General features: G+C 42.5%; 2 protein-coding genes across 2 annotated transcripts in view; one reads left to right on the top strand and one right to left on the bottom strand.

Annotated features, from left to right (window-relative positions):
* LOC122555267 (NF-kappa-B inhibitor zeta) overlaps positions 1-17,344 on the bottom strand; it is a 30,986-nt gene extending 13,642 nt beyond the window's left edge. The window contains exons 1-2 of the mRNA XM_043701091.2: positions 17,200-17,344; positions 16,138-16,235 (exon numbers count right to left, since the gene is read on the bottom strand). Coding sequence (XP_043557026.2) covers positions 16,138-16,183 — 46 coding nt within the window. The 5' untranslated portion in view covers positions 16,184-16,235; positions 17,200-17,344. The remainder of the gene's footprint in view (positions 1-16,137; positions 16,236-17,199) is intronic.
* Positions 17,345-18,013: 669 nt separating this feature from the next.
* LOC122555564 (NXPE family member 3-like) overlaps positions 18,014-24,480 on the top strand; it is a 142,675-nt gene continuing 136,208 nt past the window's right edge. The window contains exon 1 of the mRNA XM_043701591.2: positions 18,014-18,272. The gene's annotated coding sequence lies outside the window, so the exon portion shown is untranslated. The remainder of the gene's footprint in view (positions 18,273-24,480) is intronic.

Here is a 24,480-nt window from a genome sequence, read left to right on the forward strand (position 1 = left end):
GGATATCATGGAGTGATATTTCTACACTTAAAACTTCATTATCATATAATCATAGAGTCCCTACATTGTGGAAACAGGCCCTTTGGCCCAACAAGTCCACACCAACCCACCCAAACCCATTCCCCATTAGTCTACATTTACCCCTCAATAATGCACCTAATTTACACATCCCTGGACACTGGGTAATTTAGCACAGCCAATCCACCCTAACCTGCAATCTCTGAAATTAGTTAAAGAAAACACAATGATAATGGCAGTTTACGTGATGTATTTGCAGCTGTGGTATGTGAAAGCATGTGTGATCCACAGAAATGATATCTACAGTAAATGGTTGTAACTGGAGGAAATTTGGTTCAGAATGGATAAGTTGGAGTTTGGCCTTCAGAGACCAGTCCATCATGCAGGGCGAAAGTTACTTGCATACTGTCCAAGGAAGTGGTCACAACCCTAGTTAGATTCTTTCAATTTTTTCTGTGATCAGGGACAAGATAGTGTGACAGGAGGACAAGTAACACTGGAGGTGAGATATGGCAATGGTCAAAAGAGGGCCAGGTCTGCAGAGGGGATGACCAAACTAACCACAGCATCGAGGCAAGATGTCCGTTCAGGTAGGGAGGAGTGAAAAGGAGTGTGGATGTGGCAGAGTATGCTACAGTTAGAGAAACTGTTCTTTGCAGTCAAAAGCCAGAGTCCTGAAAGATGTATCATTTGCTTAATACCAGGGTTAAAGGCATCTTCTTAGAGCTAGAGAAGGAATTGGAGTGTGTGATGAAGAATGGTTTTGGTCCACCCAAGTACCAATTATATGGGTAGAATGAAGAAAAACGTTCTGCTGAGTGAGTATAAGCAGCTGGGGATTAACTTAAAAAGCTAAACCACAAAGGTCGCAAGTATCTAGGGATTACCTATTGGACCATGAGAAGGCATGTAAATGTCTTACGAGTCATTACCATGAAACATTACTCTCACAAGGCAATTCTTCCAATTGTAAATTAAACTTAGACAAATCACTCCATCAGACGTAGCCATATTCCTTACTGTCTTGTTTTCATTATCAGAGTAAAATCTCTAATCCATCTGATTTAAAAGTAATCAAAACAATAAGATCCTAAGCCTTTGAAATGTTGTTACCAGAGGGTATCAAAGTGCATAGAAAACAGAAGATAGACACTGGAAGCTGCAAAATTGTTTATAATATTTTACAACATTTAAATTAATAACCAGTATCAGTACAAAGACAGGGAAGATAAATACATCACTTCAGGACAATACCCAATGCTCTTGGCTTCTGGACACTTGGTCAAAGAAATGAGCTTTATGGAGAGTCATAAATGGTGAGTGGACAAGCGACCAGAATTGTTTGAATGTAGAGGACTTCGTGTTAGAAATGTTATGAGATAGGCACGCAGGGCTTGATAAAGATTGTTTATGCAGGGTAGAGAACCAGAGAGTGTACTGAAAACAACAAATGATGGATATCACAGTGGGTCACAAAGCATCCATGGAGAGGTAACAGGTTAACGTTTCGAGTCTGGATGATTCTTCATCAGAGCTATAGAACACTCCAGTTGGTGAAGCTGACAAACACAGGTCTGAAGGATTGAGAAGCAGATGGGCTGAAGGAAAAGTGAAGGCAAGTAACATTACAAAGACAGACGTCAGTGATTCATCTAATGGGATATTATGAGGCAATAAATACATTACCGTATTGGAAATCAGCTTAACACCAATAGAATACCAAGATTGTAAACAGTCTAATTAATTCTAGCAAAATTGTTTATGTGTGGGAAGAAGTTGATGGGGAGGGTATAAATTCCATGGAACAGGCCAAGACAATAGTTTTAGTCTCCCCAGTGTTGAATTAGGTGAAATTATACTCATCCAAGACTGTGTAAACAATCCAAAAGCATAGAAGGAGTGATGGTAGGGCTGGATTTTGTCAGCACATGTATTGAAGCTAACATCAGGGACCGAAATTTAACTGCCAAAATGAGGTAGTTTAGGGTATGGGTGGGAGTGGATGGAAGGGAGCTAAGGAGCCAAAATCTGGGAGTGATTCCGGTCACTTCAGAACCCAAGCAGGCTTGAAGGTAACTGGAGAACATCCTTGGGTGCTATTTGCTAAGTTATACACAAAGAGGTAATTAACTGAGGACCCAGCATTTTAGTTTCAACAGCCACAGAATTCCTGAACTGTGAAGAACTTTACAAGTCAATTAAACAAATAGAGAACAGGGAATATTACTTCAGTGAAACTGACAGGCTACAAAATGTAAAAACTGTGGAAATAACCAGACTCAGTCCTGCTTAGATGAGAGCCCACTTCCCTCAACAGTCCCTCTGAGAATGTGTCCTTACTGCTGCTCAGGTGATTGCTAACTTCTTGGATGGGAAAGTGAGGTCTGCAGATGCTGGAGATCAAAGTTGAAACTTTATTGCTGGAACAGCACAGCAGGTCAGGCAGCATCCAGGGAACAGGAGATTCGACGTTTCGGGCACAGGCCCTTCTTCAGGAATGAGCAGAGAGTGTTCAGCAGGAGAAGATAAAAGGTAGGGAGGAGGGACTTGGAGGAGGGGAGTTGGAAATGTGATAGGTGGAAAGAGGTCAAGGTGAGGGTGATAGGTCGGAGTAGGGTGGAGGCAGAGAGGTCAAGAAGAAGACTGCAGGTCAGGAAGGCGGTGCCGGGCTGGAAGGATCCGGCTGAGACAAGGTGGGGGGAGGGGGGATGAAGAAACTGGTGAAGTCCAAGTTCATCCCCTGCGGTTGGAGGGTTCCCAGTCGGAAGATAAGACGCTCCTCCTCCGACCGTCGGGTTGTTGTGGTTTGGCGGTGGATGAGTCCAATGACCTGCATATCCTCGGTGGAGTGGGAGGGGGAGTTGAAATGCTGTGCCACAGGTTGGTTGGGTTGGTTCGTCCGGGTGGCCCAGAGGTGCTCCCTGAATCGCTCCGCAAGTAGGCGGCCTGTCTCCCCAATATAGAGGAGGCCACACCGGCTGCAGCGGATGCAGTAGATGATGTGGGTGGAGGTGCAGGTGAATCTGTGGCGGATATGGAAGTTTCCCTTGGGGCCTTGGAGAGAAGTGAGGGGGGAGGTGTGGGCGCAAGTGTTGCACCTCCTGCGGTTGCAAGGGAAGGTGCCGGGAGTGGTGGTTGGGTCGGTGGGGGGTGTGGATCTGACAAGGGAGTCGCGGAGGGAGTGGTCTCTACGGAAAGCTGATAGGGGAGGGGAGGGAAATATATCCTTGGTGCTGGGGTCTGTTTGGAGGTGGCGGAAGTGACGGCGGATGATGCGCTGTACATGGAGATTGGTGGGGTGGTAGGTGAGGACCAGTGGGGTTCTGTCCTGGTGGCGGTTGGAGGGGCGGGGCTCAAGGGCGGATGAGCGGGAAGTGGAGGAGATGCGGTGGAGGGCACCGTCGACCACGTCGGGGGGGAAATTGCGGTCCTTGAAGAAGGAGGCCATCTGTGTTGTACGTATTTTGAACTGGTCCTCCTGGGAGCAGATGCGGCGGAGACGAAGGAATTGGGAGAATGGGATGGCGTTTTTACAGGGGGCAGGATGGGAGGAGGTGTAGTCCAGGTAGCTGTGGGAGTCGGTAGGTTTGTAGTAGATGTCCGTGTTGATTCGGTCGCCTGAGATAGAAACAGAAAGGTCTAGGAAGGGGAGGGAGGAGTCCGAGACTGTCCAGGTGAATTTGAGGTCGGGGTGGAAGGTGTTGGTGTAGTGGATGAACTGTTCAACCTCCTCGTGGGAGCACGAGGTAGCGCCGATACAGTCATCAATGTAGCGAAGAAAAAGATGGGGGGTGGGGCCAGTGTAGTTGCGGAAGATGGATTGTTCCACATACCCTACGAAGAGGCAGGCATAGCTGGGGCCCATGCGGGTGCCCATGGCTACTCCTTTTGTTTGGAGAAAGTGGGAGGATTGGAAAGAAAAGTTGTTCAGGGTGAGGACCAGTTCGGTCAGTCGAAGGAGGGTGTCGGTGGAAGGGTACTGGGTGGTACGGCGGGAAAGGAAGAAGCGGAGTGCTTTGAGTCCTTCGTGATGGGGGATGGAGGTGTACAGGGACTGGATGTCCATGGTGAAGATGAGGCGTTGGGGACCGGGGAAGCGGAAATCCTGGAGGAGGTGGAGGGCGTGGGTGGTGTCACGAACGTAGGTGGGGAGTTCTTGGACTAATGGGGACAGGACCGTGTCGAGGTATGCCGAGATGAGTTCGGCATACCTCGGCATACTTTCTCCAAACAAAAGGAGTAGCCATGGGCACCCGCATGGGCCCCAGCTATGCCTGCCTCTTCGTAGGGTTTGTGGAACAATCCATCTTCCGCAACTACACTGGCCCCACCTCCCATCTTTTTCTTCGCTACATTGATGACTGTATCGGCGCTACCTCGTGCTCCCACGAGGAGGTTGAACAGTTCATCCACTACACCAACACCTTCCACCCCGACCTCAAATTCACCTGGACAGTCTCGGACTCCTCCCTCCCCTTCCTAGACCTTTCTGTTTCTATCTCAGGCGACCGAATCAACACGGACATCTACTACAAACCTACCGACTCCCACAGCTACCTGGACTACACCTCCTCCCATCCTGCCCCCTGTAAAAACGCCATCCCATTCTCCCAATTCCTTCGTCTCCGCCGCATCTGCTCCCAGGAGGACCAGTTCAAAATACGTACAACACAGATGGCCTCCTTCTTCAAGGACCGCAATTTCCCCCCCGACGTGGTCGACGGTGCCCTCCACCGCATCTCCTCCACTTCCCGCTCCTCCGCCCTTGAGCCCCGCCCCTCCAACCGCCACCAGGACAGAACCCCACTGGTCCTCACCTACCACCCCACCAATCTCCATGTACAGCGCATCATCCGCCGTCACTTCCGCCACCTCCAAACAGACCCCAGCACCAAGGATATATTTCCCTCCCCTCCCCTATCAGCTTTCCGTAGAGACCACTCCCTCCGCGACTCCCTTGTCAGATCCACACCCCCCACCGACCCAACCACCACTCCCGGCACCTTCCCTTGCAACCGCAGGAGGTGCAACACTTGCGCCCACACCTCCCCCCTCACTTCTCTCCAAGGCCCCAAGGGAAACTTCCATATCCGCCACAGATTCACCTGCACCTCCACCCACATCATCTACTGCATCCGCTGCAGCCGGTGTGGCCTCCTCTATATTGGGGAGACAGGCCGCCTACTTGCGGAGCGATTCAGGGAGCACCTCTGGGCCACCCGGACGAACCAACCCAACCAACCTGTGGCACAGCATTTCAACTCCCCCTCCCACTCCACCGAGGATATGCAGGTCATTGGACTCATCCACCGCCAAACCACAACAACCCGACGGTCGGAGGAGGAGCGTCTTATCTTCCGACTGGGAACCCTCCAACCGCAGGGGATGAACTTGGACTTCACCAGTTTCTTCATCCCCCCTCCCCCCACCTTGTCTCAGCCGGATCCTTCCAGCCCGGCACCGCCTTCCTGACCTGCAGTCTTCTTCTTGACCTCTCCGCCTCCACCCTACTCCGACCTATCACCCTCACCTTGACCTCTTTCCACCTATCACATTTCCAACTCCCCTCCTCCAAGTCCCTCCTCCCTACCTTTTATCTTCTCCTGCTGAACACTCTCTGCTCATTCCTGAAGAAGGGCCTGTGCCCGAAACGTCGAATCTCCTGTTCCCTGGATGCTGCCTGACCTGCTGTGCTGTTCCAGCAATAAAGTTTCAACTAACTTCTTGGATGTTAGGCTATGTGTCTGATATTTCACCAATTTCTTTGCTGTCAGTCTGCCTTGAAAGCGGTTTATGCAGGAACAAGAAAAGCAGCATCAGCTACCTTCCCAGCCACATGCTGTTCCTCAGAGAATAACGGACAGAGATGCACCACAAAAGAATGCAAGATTCTCAGACCAGGTCCACAGACAGATGTCCAGCTTTTCTTATATGTGGACACCTATATTTCCAAAGGCTTATTTTTCGTGACAGGTCACATGCAGCTTCCTGAACAAGGCTTCATACACTGTACATCAGTTGAGCATGCAATACTAATAGTTAGAGGTGGATATCACTTGTCTGTTTCCCTCCACATTAATGCCTCTGCATCTCCCAGGGCTAATGATCTCTTCTTCCATAAGGAAATAGTTATGCATAATGGAGAGAGGAGGGAAGGACAATATTTGTGTAAAGTAACTGAGAGACATTGGGAGGGATAGCATAAAGATGACTAATGATGATTGAGTATTCATTGTTCAGGTGGTAATGCAAAATGGTGCCTGGGGGAGAAGAATAAACAGACCTGCAAGGAAAGTTTATGCAAGGTTTAGCATTTCAATGGCTTGTGTTCACTTGCGAGGTATAAGTCAGGAAAGTGATGGAATACTTTCTACTTGCCAGAATGTGTGCAGCTCTTGCAATACATCAACTCAGAACCAACCAGATCAAAGCAGCTCACTTGATCCACCCTATCAAACATCTTTGAATATTCACACACTTTACTACCAATGCATGGTATATATTGCTGGCATTATATACAAGATGCACTGTTGCAACTCACTCAGGATCCTTCAACAACGCCTTCCAACTCCATGACCTTTGCTGCTGTGAAGGACAAAGGCAGCAGAGACATGGGAACACACAACTTGCATGTTCACATTCCAAGTTGCACAGCACCTTGAGTTGGAACTATAATCGGTGTTCATTCACTGTCATGGGGTCAAAGTCCTAAACGCCCTCCCCAACAGAACTGTGAGGTGTACCAACACCCAAGGATTGCAGCAGCTCATCACCACTTTCTCCAGGGCAATTAGGGATCAGCAATAAATGCTGGCCCAGTCAACAATGCACATTTCTCATGAATGTGAGAAATATTAAAAAAAACTTTCCTGCACTCCAGAGATACTTGCACCTTTTGGGGCACTGCTTTAAAGAGGCACGCTTAAGTGGTTTGAGGGGCTGGTCACTTCCTTGTGTCCTTAGCAAATTTCACCTCACTTCAGTCCCTCAAATCATACCGGAGAATCTCCTGGAAACAACGAGAGTCCAAGGAGCAGCTTTCCACTCGGTAATTACTAAAGCCCCAGGAATCAATGTAGAAATTTGCAACTTTGACAACTGTGGGGTCTTTAAATTCATAGAGTTAGAATTTAACAGAGCTGAATAGGGACCTTCAACTCAGCATATCCACACTGGTCATTAGGCACCTATTTGAATCATATTTTCATCTCTTAGCCCATAGCTTTGTGTGCTATGGTGTTTCACACGCTCATTTAGATGTATTGAGGGTTCCTGCCTCGGACAACCTTTTAGGCAAGTGAATTCCAGATACCCACCACCCCCGGGTGAAAAAAAATCCTCAGATCTCAATTAAACCTCCCGCTTCTTAATTTAAAAACTGTACCCCTAGTTATTTTTTTTCCAAATGGATAAAAGGCTCTCCCTATTTATGCTCCTGGGAACTTTGTACATCTCAATCAGGATCTTAGCCTTCTCTGCTCTAAGGAATACGATCCCAGTCTATCCAATCATTTATCATAGCTGCAATACTCCGCTCAGACAATATCCTGGTGAAACCTCTTTGCACCCTTTCTTGAGCAATCAAAGGTTGCTATAAGGTGGCAACCAAAACTGAACATAATACATCAGCTCTGACCTAATTATTATTAGATACTGCTCCATTATACTTGCTTGCTCTTAAATGCAATGTTTTGATTATTAGGGCCGGATATTCCATATACTACATTAATCACTTTATCTACCAGCCATGCTACTTTCAAGGATCTATGGACAAGCATACCAAGATTCCTCTGATCCTCTCCACTTCTTAGGGTCCTACCATTCATTGTGAACTCCTATATCTTGTACGTCTCTAGAATCGGGGATCGTAGCTCAAAAATACACCGTTATTGGATTGCCAATTAAGACAGAGGAAGATTAACAAAAGTTTTTCTCAGAGGGTTGAGTGCCTATGGAATTCCCTTCTTCAAAAGCCAGTGGATGAACAAGGAAAAACAATACAGCACAGGAACAGGCCCTTCAGCCCTCCAAGCCTGCGACGACTCATTTTGCCCTTCCATACTAAAACTCTCTTCACTTACAAGATCTGTATCCCTCTATCCCTTCCTATTTATGTATTCATCCAAGTGCTTCTTGAATGTTGCTATTGTGTCTGCTTCCATCACCTCCTCTCGCAGCACATTCCAGGCATTCACTACCCTTTGTATCCATACCATTCACAATCTTATAAACTTCTTTCAGGTCCTCAACTTCCTGCATTCCAGTGAAAACAAACCCAGTCTATCCAACCTTTCTTCATGTCCCATACCAGACAACATCCTGGTAAACTTTCAAAGTTTGAGAGAAGATTTGTAGCTCGGGTGCTCGTTGTTGTGGTTCTGTTCGCCGAGCTGGGAATTTGTGTTGCAGATGTTTCGTCCCCTATCTAGGTGACATCTTCAGTGCTTGGGAGCCTCCTGTGAAGTGCTTCTGTGATGTTCCCTCCGGCATTTATAGTGGTTTGTCTCTGCCGCTTCCGGTCGTCAGTTCCAGCTGTCCGTTGCAGTGGTTGGTATATTGGGTCCAGGTCGATGTGCTTATTGATTGAATCTGTGGGTGAGTGCCATGCTGCTAGGAATTCCCTGGCTGTTCTCTGTTTGGCTTGTCCTATAATAGTAGTGATGTCCCAGTTGAACTGGGACATGAGCAAAACCAATGACAAACAGGAAGACAGCTAACGATCCGCATCCATGAACACCAACTAGCCACGAAACGACACGACCAGCTATCCTTAGTAGCCACAAATGCAGATGACAAGGAACATGAGTTCGACTGGGACAACACTACTATTATAGGACTATTCAATCAATAAGCACATCGACCTGGACCCAACATACCGACCACTGCAACGGACAGCTGGAACTGACAACCGGAAGCGGCAGAGACGAACCACTATAAATCCTGATAAACCTTTTCTGTTCTCTCTCCAAATCATCCACATCCTTTTGGTGAGTGTAGTGACCAGAACTGGATACAATATTCCAAGTGTGGCCTAACTAAAGTTCTATAAAGCTGCAGCATAACCTGCCTATCCGCATACTCAATGCTACAATGAAGGCGAGCATGCCATAGGCCTTTCTTTTTTAACTACCATAACTGCCTATACTGCCACTTTCAGTGATCTATAGACATGCCCACCCAGATCCCTCTGCATATCAATACTCCTAAGGGTTCTGCTATTCACTGAAAATCTTCACCTGTACTTGACCTTCTAAAATGCATCACCTCACATTTGTCCAGATTAAACTCCATCTGCCATTTTATCTGTCCATGCCTGCTATTGATCTATATCCTGCCATATTCCCTGACAATCCTCCTCATTATCCGCAACACCATCAATCTTGGTATCATCTGCCAACTTACTAATTAGACCAGCTACATTTTCCTCCAAATCATTTATGCTGACCACAGTGGAACACCACTAGTCACAACCCTCTTTTCCGAAAAGCATGCTTCCACCACTACCCTCTGTCTCCTACGACAAAGCCAATTTCATATCCATCTTAGCACCTCATCCCAAACATGTATATAGAATCTTCAAATATTTTTAAGACGGAAGTAATGATTCTTAATGACAAAGGAAAAGAAAGATTATCAGGGGTCATGCAAGAATGTAAAGTTGACGTGAAAATCAAGCTAACCACTACCTTATTGAGTAGTGGAGCATGCTCAAAGGGCCAAGTTGCTTACTCTTGTCTATTCGTTCATATGCTTGTCCCCCTAAAATGGATCACTTCATCCCTTTCAGGATTAAGTTTTATTTCCAATATTGAACCTTTCCAACCACCCCATTTCAGAAAACTTTCTTTGACAGATTCAACACATCAGTCTCATTCACCCATTAAAACTGGTCTTAGTAGGCTGAAGGATGCTAAAAACTGTAGTTGTATACTCAAATCTGTAACATTTGGACTTGTGGGAGCGAGAATGGGGGTAACACCTGGAGGAACTGACCAGCATGGGAGAGAGTACACATTTTATTGGCAAAGACATTACAGTAATGGGATTGTTTAGAACAAATAGACTTCTACAAGAATGATCATGGTGAATAGTCATGGAGATGTACAACACGGAAACAGAGCCTTCGGTCGAACTTGTCCATGCCGACCAGATATCCCAACCCAATTTCATCCCACCTGCCAGCACCCGGCCCATATCCCTCAAAACGCTTCCTATTCATATACCCATCCAAATGCCTTTTAAGTGTTGCAATTGTACTAGCCTCCACCACTTCCTCTGGCAGCTCAGTCCATACACGCAACACGCTCTGCCCCTTAGGTATCTTTTATATCTTTCCCCTCTCACCCTAAATGTATGCCCTCTAGTTCTGGACTCACCCACCCCAGGATAGACTTTGTCTATTTATCCTATCCATGCTCCTCATGATTTTATAAACCTCTATAAGGTCACCGCTCAGCCTCCGACACTCCAGAGAAAACAGCCCCAGTCTATTCAGCCTCTCCCTATGGCTCAATTCCTTCAACCCTGGCAACATCCTTTTAAATCTTTTCTGAATCCTTTCAAGTTTCAAACATCTTTCTGATAGGAAGGAGACCGGAACTGCATGCAATATTTTAACAGTTGCCTAACTAATGTCCTGTACAGCTGCAATATGGCCTCCCAACTCCTATACTCAATACTCTGACCAATAAAGGAAAGCATACCAAATGCCTTCTTAACTATCCTATCTACCTGAGACTCCACTTTCAAGGAGCTATGAACCTGCACTCCAAGGTCTCTTTGTTCAGCAACATTCTGCAGGACCTTACCATTAAGTATATAAGTCCTGCTGAGATTTGCTTTCCAAAAATGCAGCACCTTGCATTTATCTCAATTAAACTCCATCTGCCACTTCTCAGCCCATTGGCCCATCTGATCAAGATCCCTTTGTAATCTGAGGTAACCTTCTTCGCTGTCCACTCTACCTCCAATTTTGGTGTCATCTGCAAACTTACTAACTGTACCTCTTATATTCACATCCAAATCATTTATATAAATGATGAAACGTAGTGGACCCAGCACCAATCTTTGTGGCACTCCACTGGTCACAGGTCCAGTCTGAAAAACAACCCTCCACCACCACCCGCTGTCTTCTACCTTTGAGCCAGTTCTGTATCCAACTGGCTAGTTCTCCTCATATTCCTTGAGATCAAACCTTGCTAACCAGTCTCCCATGGGAAATCTTTACAAACATCTTACTGAAGTCCATATAGATCACATCTATCACTTTGCCCTAATCAATGCTCTTCGATAATTCTTCAAAAAACACAATCAAGTTTGTGAGACATGATTTCCCACACACAAAGCCATGTTGATTATCCCTAGTCTTTGCCTTTTCAAATACATGTACATCCTGTCCCTCAGGACTCCCCCCAACAACTTGCCCACCACTGAAGTCAGGCTCACAACTCTATAGTTCCCTGACTTGTCCTTACCACTTTTCTTAAATAGTGGCACCATGCAAGCCAATTTCTAGTCTTCTGGCATGTCACCTGTGACTATTGATGATACAAATAAAGTAAGAGGCCCAGCAATCACTCGCCTAGCTTGCTACAGAGGTCTAGGGTACACCTGATCAGGTCCTGGGGATTTATCCACTTTTAACTGTTTCAAGACATCCAGCACTTCCTCCTCTGTAATCTGGACATTTTGCAAGATGTCACCATCTATTTCCCTACATTCTAGATCTTCCATATCCTTTTCCACAGTAAATACTGATGCAAAATACTCATTTACTATCTCCCCCATCGCCTGCGGCTCCACACAAAGGTCGCCTTGCTGATCTTTGAGGGGCCCTATTCTCTCCCCAGTTACCCTTTTATCCTTAATGTATTTGTAAAAACCCTTTGGATTCTCCTTAATTCTATTTGCCAAAGCTATCTCATGTCTCCTTTTTGCCCTCCTGATTCCCCTCTTAAGTATACTCCTACTTCCTTTATACTCTTCTAAGGATTCACTCGATCTATCCCGTCTATACCTGACATATGCTTCCTTCATTTTCTTTGGTCATTCAGCACTCTCTATACCTACCAGCCTTTCCTTTCACTGTAACAGGAATGTACCTTCTCTGAACTCTCATTATCTCATTTCTAAAGGCTTCTCATTTTCCAGCCTTCCCTTTACCTGCAAACATCTGCCCCCAGTCAGCTTTTGAAAGTTCTTGCCTAATATTGTCAAAATTGGCCTTTCTCCAATTTAGAACTTTACCTTTTAGATCTGGTCTGTCCTTTTCCATCATTATTTTAAAACTAATAGTATTATGGTCGCTGACCCCAAAGTGCTCCCCCACTGACACCTCAATCATCTGCCCTGCCTCATTTCCCAAGAGTAGGTCAAGTTTAGCACCTTCTGTCGTAGGTACATCCACGTACTGATTCAGAAAATTGTCTGGTACACACTGAACAAATCATCTCCATCTAAACACTTAACACTATTGCAGTCCCAGTCTATGTTTGGAAAGTTAAAATCCCCGACCATAAACACCCCATGAAGTGCCAAAGGTTGGATTTGACTCAGAATAACTTGTGGTACAAAAGAAGCAAAAGGAGTTCAAAAGAGATAATGGGATGAGAGTATTTAGAGAGAAAAATGATGTAGTCAGAAATGGACTTGTCTGATTTGACCAAGATAATGGAAATTTGACAGTGACTCTAATCATGGGCAGGAAAGGTTAAAGGAAAATTTAAAAAAAAATCTTAGACCTTGTTCCTGGTTACTCCTTTCCTGATTGGAATGAATTTTGCTGCAACAGACACAATCATTTTTTTCCATAGTCAGCCAGGTACAACTCTCACTTTTTGCACTTAAGGACTACAACATTCCACCTAACAATGGTATTGTCCATTAACATCATCGTAAATTTAAAGGCATTTTAGAAGGAAATATAAACTGTGAAAGACATCAACCAACCCATTATAATTCAAAGTATAAATTCAGGAATTATCCACTATAAGTAGGCTCAATATTGAACTGGGTAAAACATCAACCATTAGTTACTAGTCAAATCATTTATGAAGTGATTGATTTATAGATTACTACTTGTGAAAAGCTTAAGATATGCAAATTTGACTTTTTTAGCATTAGTTCTCAAAATGTCAAAAATACCCAATATTATTGCAGACATTTTGATTATATAGTTGGTTGGCACATGTAGAATTTTCTGCCAAGTGTTCAAAAATAACAATCATAAAAGATAATTTGTGGTAAAAATATCAAATGACTCAATTAGGATTTTTTTCCTAAGTCAAATAACAGCAAATATAGTCCCTTGGTTTATCTGAGAAGTTATAGGAAAATGCTGTCAAACTGATCCATGAGAAGGCAGTAATTAACAACTGTAAAAAAAAAGCCATCCACTCTCATTCTTTTTATTCTAACAAGTCAACAGGTGCTGCAGTTGGGATTACACGTTATGTGAATACGCAAAAAACCCTGAATCCTCCTATCTGATTTTTACCCAATAATCATTGTGGATACTGGACACTCAGTGTGAATAGGATGGAGTTTGACTTTGCTAGCCTCTGCAATTGAATAAGCTGGATCTTTTACATTTACAATGCATACAATGAATTGCCAGTTGGAGAAAGTACCAATGCCTATCACACCATATCCCCAGGAAGAAATCATTCCTTCACAGGAGAAAGTGGGGAGGTGCATATTTTTAAAGACACGATAATTAATACAACATGCATCTTAAGAATGAGGTTTTCATTTCTCTAAAAATGTGAATACATTCAGACATCCTCTTTTGAGTCATGTTCTAACTTAGTTCATATACATCTATGACTTTTTTTAAATGTGAAGAACGTTTCGATATACACAAATGCTAAAGCAGAAGTATAATTCAGATTAGTACTGGGTGTGTATTAAACAAAAGTGATGCAGGTTCATTTCCAGGAATTAATGTCTGAATGCTGGGGATTCATTATTATTGCCCCAAAGCATTAATCTAGAGCAAAATCAACTTTCAAACCCATACAAATACACTTTCAGGACATTTCAACCTTGCAGATAATTCTCTCACTCTCCTAATATTTGAAGTGAATGTTAAAACTCAAATCTGAATTATAATTATCAAATACAGATCTAAGACCTGTACCATAACAGATCCTTAATGTGTTTTAAATTATCTAATGTGAAGAATGAGAAACAAATGTTTGTTGGGTCCACTATTTTTCGTCATTTTTATTGATGATTTGGATGTGAACATAGGAGGTATATTTAGTAAGTTTGCAGATGACACCAAAATTGCAGGTGCAGTGGACAGCGAAGAAGGTTACCTCAGATTACAATGGGATCTTGATGAGATTGGCCAATGGGCTGAGGAGTGGCAAATGGCGTTTAATTTAGATGAATGTGTGGTATTGCATTTTGGGAAAGCAATCTTAGCAGGACTTATACACTTAATGGTAAGGTCCTATGGAGAGTTGCTGAACAAAGAGACCTTGGAGTGCAGGTTCATAACTCCTTAAAATTGAGTTGGGTAGATAAGGTAGTGAGGAAGGCATTTGGTATGCTTTCCTTTATTGGTCAGAGTATTGAGTATAGGAGTTGGGAGGTCATGTTGTGGCTGTACAGGACTTTGGTAAGGCCGCTTTTGGAATATTGCGTGCAATTCTGGTCTCCTTCCTATCGGAAAGATGTTGTAAAACTTGAAAGTTTTACAACTGAGGGAGTGCTGCACTGTCAGAGGGTCAGTACTGAGGGACTGCTGCACTGCAAGATGGTCATTACTGAGGGAGGGCCGCACTGTCTGAACGTCAGTACTGAGGGAGTGCAGCACTGTCAGAAAAGATTTACAAGGATGTTGCCAGAATTAGAGGATTTGAGGGAGAAGTTCAATAGACTAGGGCTGTTTTCCCTGGAGTGTCGTAGGCTGAGGGGTGACCTTATAGAGGTTTATAAAATCATGAGGGGCATGGATAGGGTAAATAGACAAGGTCTTTTCCCTGGGTTGGAAGAGTCCAGAACTAGAGGGCATAGGTTTAGAGTGAGAGAGGATAGATATAAAAGAAATCTAAGGGTCAATGTTTTCATGCAGAGGGTGGTGCGTGTATGGAATGAGCTGCCAGAGGAAGTATGGGTATGTGAATAGGAAGAGTTTGGAGGGATATGGGCCAGGTGCTGTTAAGTGGGACTAGATTGGGTTGGGATACCTGGTCGGCATGGACGAGTTGGACCGAAGGGTCTGTTTCCATGCTGTACATATCTATGACTCTATAATAGTATTAACTATGATACTAATAGTTAGCTAACCTGCTGCAAGACAACAATTTAACTTGAATAAAGAGGTCGTACAGCTTACAAATGACATTCCCTGCTTTCACCTTTCCCAAGTTGTCTCTGCGTATTCCCGTCACATCTAATCTAATCTCCTGGAAAGTACAATGTATCCAACTCCCTATGACCTCACGTCATCAGGTGATGTTACTTATGCCTATATAACTAGATTATCTGGTAGTAAGTACAAAGGTTGATTGCACACAATCCAAATGTGCTTGTTATATCCATATACTATCAGGACATTGCGATTCTGACAGAATACTGACACTGAAATGCTAAACTTCATCTAACTATTTGAGGAAATGATTTGTTTGCTTTATGTAACATGTCTCCTTTTACGTAGATGCAGATATTGCCACAAATCATTTGGTTAAAAGTGTATTTAAAAAAAAGACAATTCTGAATAACATTGCTATAGTGAGCAACAGGAGAAGTGTCGTTTCTGGAGTCTTTGTATTTTACTTAATTTCCTTACACAAAAAGGGGATTAAGCTGTTCTCAGCATCATTATTCAATAGGGTTACTTTCAACATACTTTTCAACATTAGACAATGTTGAAGATGAGAAATGTGTGCCTTATATCAAGGATACAAAGCCTCATCCACCTTAATGCAAGGCAAGTTGGTAAATATCACTACAACACAACTCTTGCTTCTGTTACCACAACCCTGGGCAAAAAAGATAACAAGCCAATCACCATCCAGAAAAGACACCTCATACACCGAATCAGATTGCTTTATATGAGTATATTATTAGTACACTTGCTGAAAGCAACTTCCTGGTTGAAATCTGAGATACCTCGTGGTACTTGATTCAGAATCTTCACTTTGTTATGCTCTTGCATGAAGATAAACTAGTTGGATAGACTGTGAAACCATATCCCAAAAATCAAAACCCTTTAAGAGACAAGGAAAGGAAACGTAAGTATAAATCAGACAAAGATTTTTTTAAAAAAAGATACAACAGTTACATAAGAATATGGGAAATAGGAACCATAGTAAAACATACTGTCCCTCTGCCCCACTCTGCCATTCAATGTGATTTTGACTGACTTTTGGCTTCAACTTCAAATCCCTACCAAGTTCTCCTATTATTTGATTCACAGAGAGAAGCATTTTTGGTCTTAAATATAATGTTCTTGCCCTTAAAATATATTCAAAGAAGTAACATCCACAAGCACAAACTCAAAAATGAAAAGACATTTTCATCAAAAGGTCATCAACTTGAAAGGTTAACTCTGGTTTTTTTTCTCTCCACAGATGCCGTCAAATCTGCTGAGTAGTGTTTTTTCCAATATTTCTGTTTTTATTTCAAGGAGATCATCTGTACCTGAGCTGATTCATTTGAGCTGACCTTTTTAAAACATGCTGTGATGGTGTTTCTATGAAAACCACAAACAACAGTCCTGGTACACTCAATATGTTTGGCCGTTTGCTTCTCTCTCGTCTTTAATTTCATATACTTATGGTCAAACGGAACTTCCTAACAAGTGAAGCATATGTTCAAACTCCTGGAGTTTCAATTTGCTGTCAGATTTGCTGATTTACTGGCAAATTCTAAGTAGAATCATACACTATTATTACACAGCAACCACACTATTTTGTTTGCTAGGGAAGTTATAATGAGCACCAACTTGACTTTTTTTTGGCGGACGGGTCAGACGGGTATGTCATTTGTCAGATAGTTTACCCGTGTATATTTTTTTTGTATTTTTAACCGACCAATTTTAAGATGTTATTACACGTCTCTGGGACTTGACCAGGTGCCTCCTGACTCATAGGTAGGGACACTATCCCTGCCCCGCAACATCCCATAAAGTTATTCGTGTATATAAACACACACACACACACATAATCTTACCCATTCAACGAGGACTAAGGGCTGGAAAGCTAAACAGCGACACCCCGGCACTGTTACATAATCACAATTATTTCACAATCATTGTCCAGGATCGATTCAATTTTAAAGTGGCTGTAACTCTGTAGGAAACAGGAGCTTTTGATGTGACTTGTGTGACCGCCTTCCTGCCAATAAGTAGCGCACATTCACATTTTCTGCTCATATTACGTCGGAGAAAGAGAGTGAAAAAAAAACCTCCGTTCTAAACTCGCGGTGTGACGTTTTGGAAATTCCCAGTCATTGAACAGGAGTGTCACACCCACCTTACTGCCTCGGACTGGAGTCCTCGGCAGTTCAACAATACAATATTTTTGAGAGCTGTGTCTTTTTTTGATATAAAACAACAGCCATCTTTCTCCATTTCAACATTTAAGTGTTCATCGTTATTCAAACGGTTCGACCTAACTTGGCTTCTGCTCAAGCCACGGGCAGTAAAATAAACGGACTTGCCCGACGTTCTGTCCATAATGACCTGGAAGATGGGACAAGCTGGGTAATGGCCAACAGCATTCACATTTTAAGCCTCCTGGAAAATCCTTTAGTTTAGAAACAAAATTGGTCTAGTTAGTTTCATGTTCAGCAGTTTCCCTACTTCAGCCTTGAAGTTATGATAAACAAGACTGACCCACTGACAAAGCGACGAAATGTGAAATGACCCTGTGGTATTGCCCGAAAAGGGTTCCAAGTTCAATTCCCTACTTTGTGCTCAGTCTACTGCTCTCACCTGGCCTCGAACTGTGTGGTTGGGGATTTACAGCCTGCCTTAGTACAGGTCAGGAATTTCCTGGAAACTTGCACCGAGACAACAGTGGAAGTGCTATGTAATACCCATTCTCAGTGCAGTCGCTGGGACATAAATATCACATCCGTTCTCATGTTTTATCCAAGTTTCCTCCCTCTTTCCTGCAGCCGACTGTAAAATTTTAAAACTCATCCATAGCTCCGCCCTTTTGCGAAAGAGAAACGTGAATTTCTCGCCGAGTGTCTAGCAAGTCCTATAATAATTATTTTTTAATGGAGTTTTGTAAACATACGTAAGTAACCTCATTGAATATTTTCTATGTCTTCGAATGTGTTTTTTTTATTGCGGAATCCCCTGTTTATTTTTTTTTGCTTTTTTTTCTTTGGGCAGGCATCTCCAATTTATTTTTTTAAAATATTTTTTGGACTAAATCAAAAATTCTCTGTTTATTTATTTTTTTAAACCCCCACACTACCACCTAAGTGCGGTAGTGCTTATTTTTGCCCCAGCACCCATGATGTGTGTGTATACGTGTGAGACACAGTGAAAGACACAAAGTGCACGAATCTTTATTCAAATTCCACCACCAGGAAGATAGGAAAACACCCGGGTGGCCAGTGACAAACACTGCCCTTCACATCAAGGGACAGTGCTGTGTGATCAAAACAGTGAAGGGGAGGGGAGGGACATTCCTCCTTTTTTTCTTTTTGTTTACAGACCCAGCAAGACCCCGCCCCTACCCACCTTCCGGTTCTCGGTCCAACCCATGCCCCTTCCAGTTTCCCGCCTGTTTATTTTTTTTTAAATATAACCCCCACACTACCACCTAAGTGCAGTAGTGCTTATTTTATCCCCAGCACCCATGGTCTGTGTGTGCAGGTGTGAGACACAGTGGAAGACACAAAGTGCACGAATCTTTATTCAAATTCCACCACCAGGAATCGAATGTGGTTTGTTATTGGATCACAATGAATTAAGTTGCTAATTTTTCACAATTGTATATGCTTAACTATGCGGTGCTTAATTGGAGTAAATACCTGTTTAATGGATTCAATCTCCATTTCATGAATAAGAAGTAATTAGAGGAAAGGAGCTTAGTGGGCCCTGCATTCCCCATGAGGCCGTCTTCCACCGTAGCAATAATATCGAAGGTGTTGATGGTGCAGTATTTCCCAAACCTTTCCATGCGTGACTATTTTAATGTCTGAAACGTAGCGTGAACATACAATGAAAATGGAGGGTTGGGGTGGTTTTAATACTTGAAGTGTAGAGGGGCGTGAGAGAGCGGGAGTTTAGTGTAGATGGTATTGATGAAAAAACATGATCCTGAGTGATGAAGTTATAGTTTAATGATAGAAGTTTCATTATGAATGCAGTAGGAATCCCTCATTAGTGAACGAGGATTATGTTATTATCAGAGCATTCCTACAGTATGAAATCAGGCCATTTAGCCCATTAAGTCCTCCCCCACCTACAAAGAGCATCCCACCTAAAGCCACTCTCCTACCTATCTTAAGCCTGTAGTCTCATATTTACTATGTCTAGATTCGAGTAGTGCTGGAAAAGCACAGCAGGTCAGGCAGCATTTGAGGAGCAGAAAAATTGATGTTTCGGGCAAAAGTCCTTCATCAGCCCATATTTATTATGGCTAATCCAACTAGTCTGCACAACCCTGGACACTATCAAAGCAATTTAGTACAGCCAATCCTCCTCACCTCGACATCTTTGGGCTGTGCACCCAGAGGAAACCAAAACAGACACGGGGAGAATGTGCAAACTGAATTCAAAGAGTCAGCTGAGGCTGAAATCAAACCTGGATCCCTGGCACTGTGAGGCAACACTGAGCCATCATGCTGCCCAATTACTGTGATGCATTTAAGTAATGCAATAGGATCAATATTATTGATGTAATAGGCAACTGATTATTGAAATGATTATAGATGATTATACTGATTATTAATGTTACAAAATTCTGATTATTAGTCTTAAAGGATCTGTTGACATATTGGGAATTTCCACATGAGAAGATGGGTCTCTACCATTCTTGGAACTGCTGTACACTTCTGTGAAGTTTTGATGTAGTACAGTTATCCCTGACCCACATCCTGTGGTAATCATACTCGGTCTTGCTTCTTGACTCAAATAAGATCAATGCCTTCCTCTTTCTTGATGGATAGCAGATAGATAATATATTATGTGAATATGGGTAGAGAATTGGCTAACCAATAGAAGATAGAAAATTGGGATAAGGTGAAGGGTCAGGGAATTTTCAATATGAGTATGCAGTTTCAGTGAAGTGCCACAGAGATCAATGATGGGGCTACAACAATTCACAATATATATTTATGACTTGGACGAAGAAAATGAATATTCTATAGCCAAGTTTATTACAACATAACAATAGATGGGAAAGCAAGTGGTCAGGATGACACAAAGAGTGGACGTAGGGATCTCTACAGGTTAAGGGAGTAGGAACATCTGGCAGATGGAATATAATGTGGAAAAATGTGAGCTTATGCATGTTGGCAGGAAGAAAACAGGAGCTGAACATTATTTAAATGGAGAAAGATTGCAGAAAGCTTTGGAACAGGGCTTTGAGGGGCCTCATCTATGAATCACAAAGAGCCATGCAAGTTATTCAAGTTCACTGGGTAATAAGGAAGGCAAATGAAATGTTGGCCTTTATTTCCAAGTGAATGGAATATAAAACTATGGAGATTTTGCTGAAAGTATACAAGGCAGTAGTCAGACCCCAGCTGGAATATTGTTAAATATTTTGGGCCCCTTATCTAAGGAAATAAATACTGGCATTAAAGGAGGTCCAGAGAAGGTTAACTAGGCTGATAGTAGGTATAGAGGTACTGTCTTAGGAAGAGAAGTTGAGTAGATCAGACCTATATTCATTAAAATATCAAAGAATGCAAGCTGACCTTTTATTGAAACATACAAGATTCTTAAGGGAGTTTACAAGGTAGACACAAGGGTTGTTTCACTTTGTGGGAGAGCCAAAGACCAAAGGACATAATGTCAGAATAACGGATTACACATTTAAGGCAGAGATGAGGAGGAAAGTCTTGTTGAGGGCTAGTGAATCGTGACATTTTTTTATCTCAGAGGGCTGTTGAAGCTGGGTCATTAAATGTATTCATGGCTGAGACAGACAGATTTTTAATCAGTAAGAGAATTAAGGATTATGAACGAAAAACAGGAAAGTAGAGTTAACTATTATCAGCCATGATCTCATTGAATAGTAGAGCAGACTTGATAGGGAAAATGGCCTTCTGCTCTTACATCCAATGGTCTTGTGGTCTGAATGTTGATTGGTTGATATCCCCACATCAATCTTTTTAAGACACCACTTTGATATTGACATCCTGTCAATTAGATTATTTGCCGTTTATCCCGACTCAATACCTCTTTCTTTTCAGCCAATTTTTAATCTAGATAAGTTCTTACATATTATTGCATCACATTTATAATTCTTATTTGCACCCTCTTCACTGCCTCTTTATAATGTGGTGCTAGGACTACATGCAGTACTCTGAAGTACAATGTCACCATCACCCAGTACTGGTGCAGCATAACATCCTAATAATTAAATACTATCCCCTCTAGAAACAAACCTGATGCCCTGCTCACATTTTTTTTGTGGCTTTGTAAACTGGTGTCACAACTTTTAATGATTGTTGTATTTGTTCCTCTGCCACACCCAGACCTGTACCTTCCAGGCAGTAAGTGACCTCCCTGTTTTTACTGCCAAAATATACGAGCTCACATTTATATTTGTTAAACTTTGTTTGCTAATCATTTGTCCATTCTGCAAATTTATTAACAAACTACAATATTTTGTTGCAGTATCTTAGTGTTGGATATCTGTGCAATTGGATATCATCTGAAAATGTATGAAGTGTGCTTTGAATTCCAAAGTTCAGATCAAATTAAAGCTCCCAGAATAAAAGGAAACTTATTCGTCTGGTTTGAAAATTGGCTGAATTAAAGAGGGATAAATGGCAAGTAATCCAACTGGCAGAATGTCAATATCAAATTAATGTCCTCATAGGATTCGTGTTGGGGTCTCAATCAAACAACAGCTCAATCATAGGATAGAAGGACACATATCCGAATTTGCCAAAGCCACAAAGACAAGATGCATTGCATGCAGTGTAGATGGTAGCATTACATTACAATGAACTACTGATAGGTTAAGCAAATCGACAAAACTGTGGGAAATCAATTTCATAACATAAAAAAAAGTGTGGTCATCTATTTTGGACCTAAAAAGAGCATGACGAGATACATTCTAAGTGATGTAAAGCTAGAAACAGTGGAGACCCAAAGAGACTTTGGAACTCAGAAACACAGACCATTAAAATGTCATGAACAGGTCCAGAAAATAACCAAAAAAATCTGGCCATTATAGGAAGAAGAATTTATTGCAAAGGCGTAGGTGTCATATTTCAGTTGCACAAAGGCCTGTGCAGTCCACAACTGAGATATTGTGAATACTGTTGAACAACAGAACTTAGGAAAAGTTCAAATAAACTGTTTAAATGACATGGAACTATCCAGAGGAAAATAAAGAGTAATACTTGAATATGAATGTATTAGTTGTACTGGAGCACTGTTGTGACACAAACAAGTCAGACCAGTATACATCCTCTCCTTTTATTATTGGTTTCTCCTTCTGGGTACTAGACTGAGCTCACTGTGTGCTGTGGTTATGAAACTTGCGTATAAGTCTGTGGTGAACAATATCACATTGGCATGAATCTTGATTATGAAAATTACTGTGAGGTGTGTGATGATGGTGAACTGAGCAATGACTGATGGTAGTGATGAGTTGGTAGGATATAGCATTTGACAAAGCATTGATTGACCTTTGCCATGTTTTCTTATGTTATCAGTAAAACACAGATTGAATAATGGGGATTCAATTTACGTGAAAAGATTTGTTGATGACTGAGCTACAATTTGCAATTACAATTTGCAATTACAAATAATTACACATGCAAACGTTTGCAAGCATACCTCATACTGGACTGCACATACAGTTGGTGATATGGTTTACATTCTGGTCCTTGATTTATTAGGATGTCTCACTCTTAAAGCATTAATGCATAGATCTGACCTTTCCTCTGTGGTCATTAAACTTGTAGCACAGATCCTCAAAGCTAAATCCTGGCATCAATCTCTGTGGCTAACTGTTTCCTATGCCTTCTCTTCATGCGCACCTTCTGCACCCATGTGGGGAAAAAAGGACATCTCTCATTCTGTCCACCTTCTCCTGCAAAACCTCCAGTGCAGCACTTGAAAAGCAGGGAGCTCACACCTTTTTATTGTCAGCCATTCTTTGACATTGCTGAATGATCCCCAATATCTTCTCCAGCTACAGCAGTTCTGGCTGCATTAAGGATGCAAGAAACATTGTGACTGGGTGAGAATTCCACAGTTATAGATGTTACATAGGATTCTGTCATAACCGTCTTTCAGGGATTATGTAGAATAGGGAAATTTAGGGAAGCACCAGGTAGATTAGTGCACCGAATGGAATCATGTCAAAGTGTGAGTTCCCAATAAAACTCCACCCTGTTTTGGGATAGCCGAAAGGCTGAGATTGAGGCAGTCAGCAAATCGCAATGCTAGAATTTTAACTGGTGTTTTGGGGTTTAATGTCCTCTTAAAAAATTGCAATCCTTAACCATCATATTTGATTGTCAGAGTCAGATCGCAAATTTAAAACTGTGCACATCAGAGAACTACTTGAAAAAGAATGCATTTTATCAGTATTTATGAATAAATCATTTTATTATGCATGTGAAAAAAACATCTTTGAATTGTTCATTGCTACAGATAGTCCTGTTCTTTGACGCAGGAAGCTATTTTCCAGGTCACTGGCGGTTATATTCCAGGCACTGCGACAGCTAGTGCAGTTGGTGCGCCCCTGCAGCTGTGGTGGCACAATCACAGGGTAAAAATCAATGTTTAAATATGCAGATTAATTTAACGTCCTATCCAAACCTAAAAGTTGTGATTGCCTTATTTATATTTTGAATCACACAGTAAACAAAATCTGGTTAAAACAGATCTAATATAGTAATCTCGTGTCAAGAGAACAGACAGACTAAGTAAGCACATCTACTTCAGTCTTCACAATAGTTTTCTGAGAATGTAAGTTATGTGACAGGTAATGTGCTATCGTGAGCTTGTTGGAATAGAAAGTTGTAAAAGTAAGTGAGCTGAGGGTGGGGGGACTCCCGGAGTCGCAGTGTGGCTTTTAGCATTGGAGAGGCACAATAGACATGATTTTTCACAATGTGACAGCTCCAGGAAAAATGCAGAGAAAAGAACCTCCCCTTATACATGGCCTTCTTCAACCTTACACCATCAATCAGAAGCATTATAGAGCATCCTTCTCTGCTTTGGATACTTCACAAAGTTTGTCGTCATCCTTTGCCCGCTCCATGATGACATGGAAGTCATGGTAATGACAAATGGCTCCA

The sequence above is a fragment of the Chiloscyllium plagiosum genome, unplaced genomic scaffold, assembly GCF_037043375.1.
Source record: "Chiloscyllium plagiosum isolate Xiang-an unplaced genomic scaffold, Cpla_swu_hap1 HiC_scaffold_12, whole genome shotgun sequence".
In the NCBI taxonomy this organism is placed as follows: Eukaryota; Metazoa; Chordata; class Chondrichthyes; order Orectolobiformes; family Hemiscylliidae; genus Chiloscyllium; species Chiloscyllium plagiosum.